Source organism: Papaver somniferum, chromosome 10 (assembly GCF_003573695.1).
Source record: "Papaver somniferum cultivar HN1 chromosome 10, ASM357369v1, whole genome shotgun sequence".
Classification (NCBI taxonomy): Eukaryota; Viridiplantae; Streptophyta; class Magnoliopsida; order Ranunculales; family Papaveraceae; genus Papaver; species Papaver somniferum.
In genome coordinates this window covers 150,635,079-150,644,808 of record NC_039367.1, presented here as the reverse complement: position 1 = coordinate 150,644,808, position 9,730 = coordinate 150,635,079, and the positions used below count along the sequence as shown (strand labels likewise).

The window sequence follows — 9,730 nt, the reverse complement described above, 5'->3', positions numbered from 1 at the left end:
GATAAGTTTTGGGGGTTTAACACCTTCACGCCACTAAGAATATCAATAGCTCTTGTGCGTCTTTTACTCAACACGCGTATTAAATCCTTTTCTAAAGGGTTGAGCTTTTCCGAATAAGGATGGTTGATCAAACTCTCCAGAATAGGATGATTATGATAACCCGAGACGACTTTTTCCATATACTATATTTTCTTGTCGTCATTAAATTTAAATTTAAGCTTAAAAGGCACCCGGTCTTCTTTGTATTATATACTCCCTTCTTCCTCGCGTTTTTTGGTTTATACTCACTACCCTTTTTCCAGTGGCTCTCATACTTTCCACTACACTCTCAAACCATTTGAAAGCTTTTGAATGTAACTTGTTTATTCTGGACTATGATGCACATCTTTTTCATCCCTTGTGATCGAGCCCACTTTTTTGCATCTTCCTTATCTTTCCACTCATAGTTGGTTGCATAGTGAGCACTTGTGTCCTCGGAAACTTGCACATGTTGGGGTTGATCTTGCATAACCTCGTCTTGCTCTTCAATAACCACCTCTTGGTCTTCCATAACAACCTCTTGGCCTTCCACCCGAAAAAATGACATATGTAACATAATTATTCACAATAGAAATTTAAACATACAGAAACGGCTGGGTCTACGAGTGATATTCCAACCGATAAGGAGTATACGGTTGGGTCTACAAGTGATATTCCAGTCTTCAAATAGTATACGGCTGTGTCGACAAGTGATATTCCAGCGATCACAGAAACAACGACTGGGCCGACAAGTGATGTTCCAGCCTTCATAACATAAACGGCCGGGTCGAAAAGAATTATTCTGAACAGTAAATGGGTTACGTCCAGGAACTCCAGGACGTAAATTTCCCTGTAAGTGGACGAGTCAGCTTACGGCCTAAAAAACGAGCCGTAAAACTAGTTACGGCTGGGTAACCCAACCGGCGCCGACAACATTAAATAACATTTAATATTTTCGGACAGGAAACCTAACCGCCGCCGACAGTATTAAATGCTTTCCATGCACGTAGAAAAAACCTGGCCGTAATTTTTTATTTATCGTCCCATCTGTAACATGCTAATAACGGTTGGGAGTTCATCGCTACTGAGCTGTTATAATGAATAACAACTGCGAGTTCATGGTTTCCTAGCCGTGATTAGACCTGGCGGCTGGAAATCTAGGGTTTTCGGAAGGAAAAAATCGAAACTTCTTACAACTCTGAGCTTAAAAACTGAAATAGGAGTTAGAATAGAGGTATACCTGGTAATCTTGAGCAATTGTTTGTTCGATTTCTTCTTCTTCTTGGGTTGGTCCTTCGAAATCATAGTAAGGTTAATAGGGGTTATTTTGAGTTTGTGAAAATTTTTATTTTTCTGAAAAATCAGCAAAGAACTAATCGTTGTTGATGGGTAATAATATGTTATCATATTTTGAAGATGAAGGGTCACCTACATCAAATGTTTTGCTTGAATCACTCATTTGCAAAAAAAATCTCCAATTTTTTTCTCTTTTTGTTCTCTTCCCTCTGATTTTCTTTTGTTTTGATTTTCAGTTTCATCACTTCACTTAAAGAGATGAATTAGTTTTAATTAATTTACTAATCATAATTAATAATGTTAATCAGATTTTATTATCTAAAATCATATAGGATCATATTAATCTCTATATAAATATATGACGAGGGGCCGATCGATATTTGGTAATCCTAAAAAGTCCCTGAAAAAACTGAATTTCTAAACCTCAATAATAATAGAGTTCTTATTTTTCTCTATTTTTATCCCAATAGGTACTTTTTATGCTGCATGAAAAATTGGACTTGTGAAAATAGGGTGACAGCCCCACTAGAAAAAGTTAATCTGTGGGCATTCCCAAGAAGAGGAAGTGCAATTATAGATGGGTGGTCATACCAGCCCCCCACTACTAATATTGGTAGGGGTGCCTGCCCTAAGTAGACAAGACAAGGCAGAAGAATATTAAGCAGCAGAGAGACAGGTGTAGACCATGCCCTTGAATGTCTTCAAATTCAAAGTTTTTCTCTCGTTCGACACTCAATCCCCCCAGTTCCCAACAACTCAAAACTCCTAGTTATTTCTACTCTTGGACAGACAAGGAGAGTGACAGGGATGAAGTTGAGGTTGAAGTGGAAGAAGAAATTTGAAGGTTTTTCTGGATGGCTCAAGTCAAACAAAATGTACAGAATGAAAATTTTAAAAAGAAGAAGAAGAATTTTATCAGCCCAATCCTAATTTCAGGAATCCCATTGATTCTGGTAAGTAATTCTTGAAACCCATTAATCCGAATTTGATTAAAATCTTAAAAATGTATAGGGTATCTAATCTAACGGCATACAAGTATCTATTGACAGCCGAATATATTTTTGGCTAGATACTAAATTTTAGGTCTTTATTTATCCTCAGGACTCTATTTTATCTTCTCTACATAAATACATAGATTGTTTTAGGGTTTTTATTAATTCAAATCAAAGGATTTAGGTGGTTCATCTCCAATCAATTGATCATAATCAAGTATTAAGATTTAATTGGTTGAGTGTTGGATTCTCCTATCACGGGGTGCAAATCTGAAGGGCTATCAGAAAGTACACAAGGAGAATCTTTTTTGAGTTGTTGATGAAAGTAAGTTTTTAATATTAACTTTGAGTATTAATCTTTTTCAATAGCAATTACTGTGGGTTTTATGATGCGCTTGATCCAAAATGGTGTATTGTTAAACCTAATTGTATGCCCGAATCTTATCTACAAGCTAGCTGTCTGTCTTTTCGCTCATAACGAACCGCAAAGATGTGGGCTTGTTTGTTGAATCGCTTGTTTCACAAATTCTGAAGTGATGCGCATAATCGATTTATATCTTTTTAGGAATAAAATTTATGGCAAAATGAGACTTAGCTAGACATGAATAAGGACATCTAGAATAAGCCTAAGATGAGCAGATTTGTAAAGGGGGGTCCAGTTTTAGCTGGATCCTGACCTTCTGATCGCTCAAATGGTATCCCCCTGCTAATCTTGGTATCCCCCCTTTATATATCATGCAATTTGGAGTCTTACCTTGTAAGCAAACATCTAACTATGTAATTGTTTGTGTACTGAATAAACGGGGTTTCTATTTGATGCAGGAAAAAGTTGCATGATGTTATATCTGTGGATACAATTAAGAGTATGCAGCAAATGCAAATGTCTTGTTTTGAGCCCCAACTTTGGAGACTGTTGGGGCGTCACTGTATCCAGGAAAGAGATAGTGCAAAGGTAACTACAGTCTGTTAATTAGTAATTACATTGAAATATTTTTGTAAAAGTGAAAAGTGATATTTTAGCCAAAGAAACAGATAGAGAATTGAACAAAGAGGGCCCTTTTTAATTTTTATTACCATTACTACAGAAAGAAAGATTTGATCTTTTTTTTCGTATCTTTTTTTGGTTTGGCAGAATATCGACTGGGGTTCTGAAAAGCCATTTATGTACCATTGTCATGTAGATCCAGATGGTAATTACACGTTCAAGGTATAATTCCCCTTTTAGAGGTAGTTTGTTAAGTATTGCTTTAGAGACTACGTATATGTTCATTTTAGCTGCGGCCGCAGAACATTTTTGTTCCCACTAGACTTGATCTTAACAAAAAAATAGCGAGCTTAAGAACTGTTAATTATTAGAACATTCAGATATGTATGTGACCTTCTTTTATGTTCAGGGCCCATATTTGCAAGCAGGACAAACTCATCTTCAAAGGGTATTAGGGGATGAGAACGTATTGGTTGTCAAGTTTTCAGGACAAATGGTAGAGGGTGCTGGAAGGAATTCATTAATCAGGTGCAACAGTACAAGTTCCCCACACCAACCAAACAGAAACGAAGGTGTAGGAATCTATAATTCAAATTCTGCATATCATAGGATTCGTGAAGAAGGGATATTAGTGGGTTTACGCCGCTATTGTTTTTTTGGTGAGTCAACTGCTTTTGCATTCAATTTGTACTGGACAAGTTTTTAATTGGTGTCTGTAATGGTTATTTCTTAGTGTTTGAACTACCGAACTATGGTTTGATGCTTTCAATGATTTTATGCAAAGTTTGTTTGTTGACATATTACTTTTTGTTTCACAAAATTACACCAGTTTTTAAAGACCGCGGCAAAGAGGAGAAGAATAAAGAAAAGGATTCTCTAACTTCCTCATCTGTCAAGTGTTACTTTGTCTGCATGGACTGCGTGGATTCTGATGATCCATTGACAATTGCCCCTTCCATTTTGTTTTGTAAATCTGTTTCCGAAGCACGGTCCCTCTTTATGCATGTACATAACGTATCAAGCACTACTAAATATATGGCTAGGTAATTAGAAAATTTATTATGGTGCCATCTCTTTTCAGCAGAAATCCATACATTATTCGGTCTTGGTTTAAATGAAAAATCTTGTTGTGTTGGAGTATGCAGGTTTTCCCTCATTTTATCAAAGACAATCAAACTGGATATTGATTTTGCGTCTGTCCGTGTTGAAGAAATTGAAGATATAGCTTGCCGGGTATTATATATGTTGCTCTTCTTTCTTTTTTTTTGATCGATATATTGCTCTTCTTACTATTGTTTCTGTTTATTACTTTTTGAATAAGATTGGCTAATCTATCAACTCGACCGGCAATTTGTTCCTAAACTGTAGGATCAGGATGGCTGCATTGTTTACAATGAAGACGGGGAACCTCGAATACATACAGATGGCACTGGTTTTATCTCTCAAGATTTAGCTCTAAAATGTCCGAGGAACATCTTCAAAGGAAAGTGGTCGAGTCAGAGCGACTTCGAGGTTTGTTTTGTTGGTTTTCTCATCTGCTGTAAGGAGGGAAGATCTAAGTCTAACTAAATGGTTTATCCCTGTAGAAAATTCTACTACATCAAATTGCAGAAGAAACATCTTTAGGACTCGAGAAATCAATAAGATCGTACATTGGAGATCCGGTACAGGCATCTGCTTATTGCTTCTTTTCTAATTTTCGTTCTTGTTATTTTTTTAAACAGGCTAACTAGATAACATTGTGTTTTGGTATTGTGTAGCCTTTGCTGATCCAGTTCCGTATGTTTCATAATGGTAGTGCTGTTAAAGGAACCGCCCTTGTGAACAAGAAGGTATACAAGGTCACTATAGATTTTTTTTGCTTCAATTTTGGAGAACATGACTTTTAAGCCAACATTATTTGAAGCTAATCTTTTATATTTGAAGTTAAAAATCCCTAATCAGTATCAACGTGGCAAAACCCCTAATCTTTAATATTCGATTTTTCAGCTTCCCCCTAAAACAATTCAAGTACGGCCATCGATGATAAAAGTTAGGAGTGATCTAGGATATGTAAATGATGATCCCATAACCAACTCCTTTGAGGTTGTAGCAACAACGTCTGTGCATGCATAAGCTTTGACATGGTTGTAGCTGTTACTATTAGTGTGTAATTTTCTTTACTTTCCTCTCCTGAAGCATGAAACCTAAGAGGACAAATTTGTCGAAGTACTTAATTGCACTTCTTAGCTACGGGGGAGTCCCAGATGGATACTTTCTGGAACTTCTCACTGATGCCCTGGAGGACACCAAAAAATTTCACAATGACAAGCGTGCAGCATTAAGAGGTAACCATCTTTCACTATACCAGCTCCAATACCTATGGACGAGCCCGTTGACCAATTTTGTTCTGTATACTCTGTGTTTTGTCTTGTGGGTTTGCTCTTACTAATTAATCGTGATTGCAGCGGCTCTACATTACGGTGAGATGGACGACTTTCTTGTAGCGAAGATGATTCTATGTGGTATTCCCTTGGGAGAATCATTTCTCAAAGCGCGTTTATCAGTGCTCATGAGAACAGAATTGAAGAGTCTCAAGGAAGGGAAGCTTCCTATGAATGACTCGTATTATTTGATGGGCACCGCAGATCCAACTGGAATTCTAAAACCACATCAAGTTTGTGTAATTCTGTATGTGTTTTCTACAATAATGCATCTTCTGCTCTTCTTTTTTGCACTGTGTGTTGAATACTGATGTTGTCCTCTAATTCAATTTCAGTGAAAGTGGGCAAGTTTCGGGAGATATATTAGTTTACAAACACCCTGGCCTACACTTTGGCGACATACATGTCCTGACAGCAACATATGTGCAAGAGTTGGAGAACTATGTTGGAAATGCAAAATATGGAATATTTTTTCCCATTGTAGGGCCACGATCCATTGCAGATGAAATTGCAAATATTGATTTGGATGGGGACATGTATTGGATGTGCAGAAATCCACAGGTTAGTAGAGTTTTGTTGAAAATCTTTTATGCAGATGCGAATTATAGCACTACTCATGTGTTAATATGAAATTTCTTCCCCTTTCAGTTATTGAATTGGTTCAGACCTAGCACGCCATGGACACAAAAACATTTCGCAGAAAATGTACCTCAATCTAAGCCCGCTGATTTTTCTGATGAAGATAGATTGGAACACTATCTTTTTGAGAAATTCTTAGCAGCTAGATTTAGTAGGTATGTTCTCGCTCTCTTTCATAATATTGATATTTTCTTTTGCTTAATAATCTAGGACAAGTTCTTAATCTGGTACCTTTTCTTTCAGTAATAATGTTGGTGTGGCAGCTATTTGTTGGTTGAGTTTAATGGATACACGGTTGACATTGGATGAGTCGAATGCTGAAAAAATCAAAGAAGTGGAGGACAAATTGCTACATTTGACGGACATCTATTATGATGCACTGGATGTAGCAAAATCTGGAAAAAAAGTTTGGCGATTAACTTTTTTTTCTTGTTAAAATCATTACCACTTGCATATTTGGATTTAAAGATTATTTATTCACAGCTGCGTCAAAATTCATTCTATTTTCTCTCTATCTTATTTCTCCCCAAACAGATTGTAATCCCACCCAAATTAAGGCAGCAGAAAACTCCACATTTCATGCAGAATAAATCTCCTGGTTCATCAGGATTGAACAACTCTCCGCAGTCCTGGAGAAAAGATAATTCTTATCAATCCACGTCTATCTTGGGACAAATTTTTGATGAAGTTGAAGCTTTTGAAGAGTTTGGAAATCAGCAAGTAATAGGTAAGCAGCATTCCCTCTTTTCTCGATTATCAAGTTAAATAGTTCATAAGATAAGTATTATTAACCTTTTGAATTATGTAGAAGTGGACAAACTCCCATCTTTTGAACAAGTTGTTCCAGAAGACCGCATTGCTTTCTGGACGGAACAACATAATTTGTATAGAACCGAAATGCGCCACGCCTTGAACAATGAAGCTGTTAAAGATCAATTTGCAGATTCGGGTAGTCAAAATAATCAAGCTTCAGCTGCTGTTTATCAAAAATATAAGCAGGTCTTTGCCATACCCTTGTTTACTGTTCCATGTTTCTCAATGTGCTGTTTCTAGTTTTCATGTTTTTAAATCATTGTTCATATTGCTTACTCCGTAGATCTTATATCATGCACCGGAGCTTGATCAGAGTCCAAGGAAGGAAGAAGATATATACATGAACGCTCTTGCCATATATCATGTCTCCTACGATGAAGCGAAGCGTCATGGGGTGGGTAAATGCTACTTTGCTTGGAAAGTTGCTGCAGGCCAGGCCCTGTGCAAGTACTATCTTACAAGGCAAAATGACGCAGCCTTTATGTGTTCAAAATCGGTTTTGCGCGAACTTCAGGGTTGTTAGACTGACATCTGTATATAATGTAAAAAGCTAGCACAGTATCAGTCGTGCACTATTTGTTTGATTTCATATTTTTGTCTGAAACCTTAAGAGTTCAGAGAGATCCAACTAACATGTGCCAGGTTGTGTAATTGTGTTCTAACAGTCCTAGGAAGACTACCTTGATAATAAGAAGTCCGAAAATTACATACATATATTTCTAGAGACTTGTAACATTAGATATAGCCTAGCATTCTGGCAATAAAGCTTAGCTGCTAGATAACCAATTTCACCACTACTTTCGTTTTCTGGAAGTGCTAGAGTCTCACTTATAAGACAGATTCAACATGGGATGGATTTCTGTCCTAAGAACAGGCATTATGGTGCACCTTGGTCTTTAGCAAATCCAATGGTGAGAAAAAATGCAACCACTATGGCCCTAGTTGGCTAACTGTGGGCAGAAACTCAGTTCCCACGAAATGTGGACAGTTTATTTCTGTTCAAGGATGTAAGAAAAAGTTGGTCGATTTGAAACACAATGGAAGAAGGATTCAGAACCAGGTGGCAGCAGCTAAACCAAGTTCAAAAAGTTCACTGCATTGCCAAAAGAACATAAACGCATGTACATATTCAACATAACAGTATTTCAACACACTAATTACATCCTAAACATCTACTGGTAAGTCCTGAAAATCTAGAGACTGGACTATCATCAACTCTTAGGCGAAGCCTTGTCTACGTCTGCTGACCACTCTGAGCAGCTGAGGTAGTATCGTTGGAGTTAGACCCCTGCTTTCACTAGAATAACTAGGGAAGAGCCTTTGGATCATAAGACTGCCTATAAACAGGTTGAGTAGCAGGCTGTGGTGCACAATAAGTTGGTGCCTGCCAATATCTTGGCTGAGTGGAAGGCTGTGGTGCACCATAAGGTGGAGCCTGGCCATACCCTAGAGCTGAGCCATGAATGGATGGGGTGCGATATTGAGCTGAATCTTGCCGTGCATATCCTGATAGCGTGGGAGGTAGTCATATCCTGACTGCATTGGGGCTGACTGAATATACCAGTTCGGGTGCTTGAAGGAAGTGGCAACTGATCATAAGCTGCCCTATTCCCTTGAGGGGATCCATACCCAGCCTGAGCCATAGGTGAAGGTCCTGGTTGGTTACCATAACTTGTTTGAACTGATCCTTGATGAGGAAAGCTTGCGGGGCTGTTCAGCTGCTGACTTCCAATTCCAGCTAATGTTGGAGGCTGGACGAATGCCATCTGTGGAGTTGGAGGTGGTACTTCGGTAAGCCCTTGTGCTCCGTAAGTAAAGATACCTCTTCCCTGATGATAAGCTGCCCTATTCCCTTGAGGGTGTCTATACCCAGCCTGAGCCAGAGGTGAAGGTCCTGGTTGAATTCCATAACTTGTTTGAACTGACCCTTGAGGAGGAAAGCTTGAGGGGCTGTTCAGCTGCTGACTACCAATTCCAGCTAATGTTGGTGGCTGGACGGATGCAATCTGTGGAGTTGGAGGCAGAGCTCCAATCTGAGGTGTGGGCAGGTGATAAGCTCCAATATGAGAACAATAACCTTGCTGTTGCGCAGCTGGAGGTTGATCATAACCAGGATTTCCAAGTGCTTTCAGTTCGTCCCATAAGAGATCCAAAATACTTTTTCTGTTTGTACCCATACAATGTATGTTTTAAGTGTCCACCTGGCATGTAAGGTTCTGTGGCTTTATCCATTTCGATTAACAAGCAATTTATTTTCTTTTCTAAGAGCATGTATTCTTCTCTGTTTCTTTGGATCACTTGGAAGACCGAGCTATACTTCATTTGAACCTTTTCTTTTGGCTCCTTCAGCACCTCAGCCCCGCACTGTTGTAATGCATACTTGTATCAGTTTATAGATCGTCCTAAGTTGCAAATCAACTCTAAAATATCATCTATTGTCGTAACATGTATTTTCTTCTCCATCATCCAACCTTTATGTTCTTCTAACATATAATCTTTATAAGTGTTGAAAATGTCGCATAAAATAACCTCAATCTGTTTCCAAGTAATAAAGCTATAAGATA

General features: G+C 38.2%; 1 protein-coding gene across 1 annotated transcript; it reads left to right on the top strand.

The window, feature by feature from the left end:
- The first annotated feature begins 831 nt into the window (after nucleotides 1-831).
- Nucleotides 832-7,889, top strand: LOC113316527 (probable RNA-dependent RNA polymerase 5). The gene is made up of 18 exons (XM_026564689.1): nucleotides 832-929; nucleotides 3,129-3,258; nucleotides 3,439-3,513; nucleotides 3,701-3,950; nucleotides 4,121-4,334; nucleotides 4,437-4,524; nucleotides 4,660-4,803; nucleotides 4,878-4,955; nucleotides 5,052-5,123; nucleotides 5,281-5,390; nucleotides 5,470-5,618; nucleotides 5,739-5,961; nucleotides 6,050-6,275; nucleotides 6,363-6,508; nucleotides 6,597-6,759; nucleotides 6,888-7,080; nucleotides 7,162-7,352; nucleotides 7,450-7,889. Exons 1-18 carry the CDS (start codon nucleotides 832-834, stop codon nucleotides 7,687-7,689), a joined length of 2,790 nt encoding a protein of 929 aa, XP_026420474.1. The 3' UTR covers nucleotides 7,690-7,889.
- Nucleotides 7,890-9,730: the final 1,841 nt, after the last annotated feature.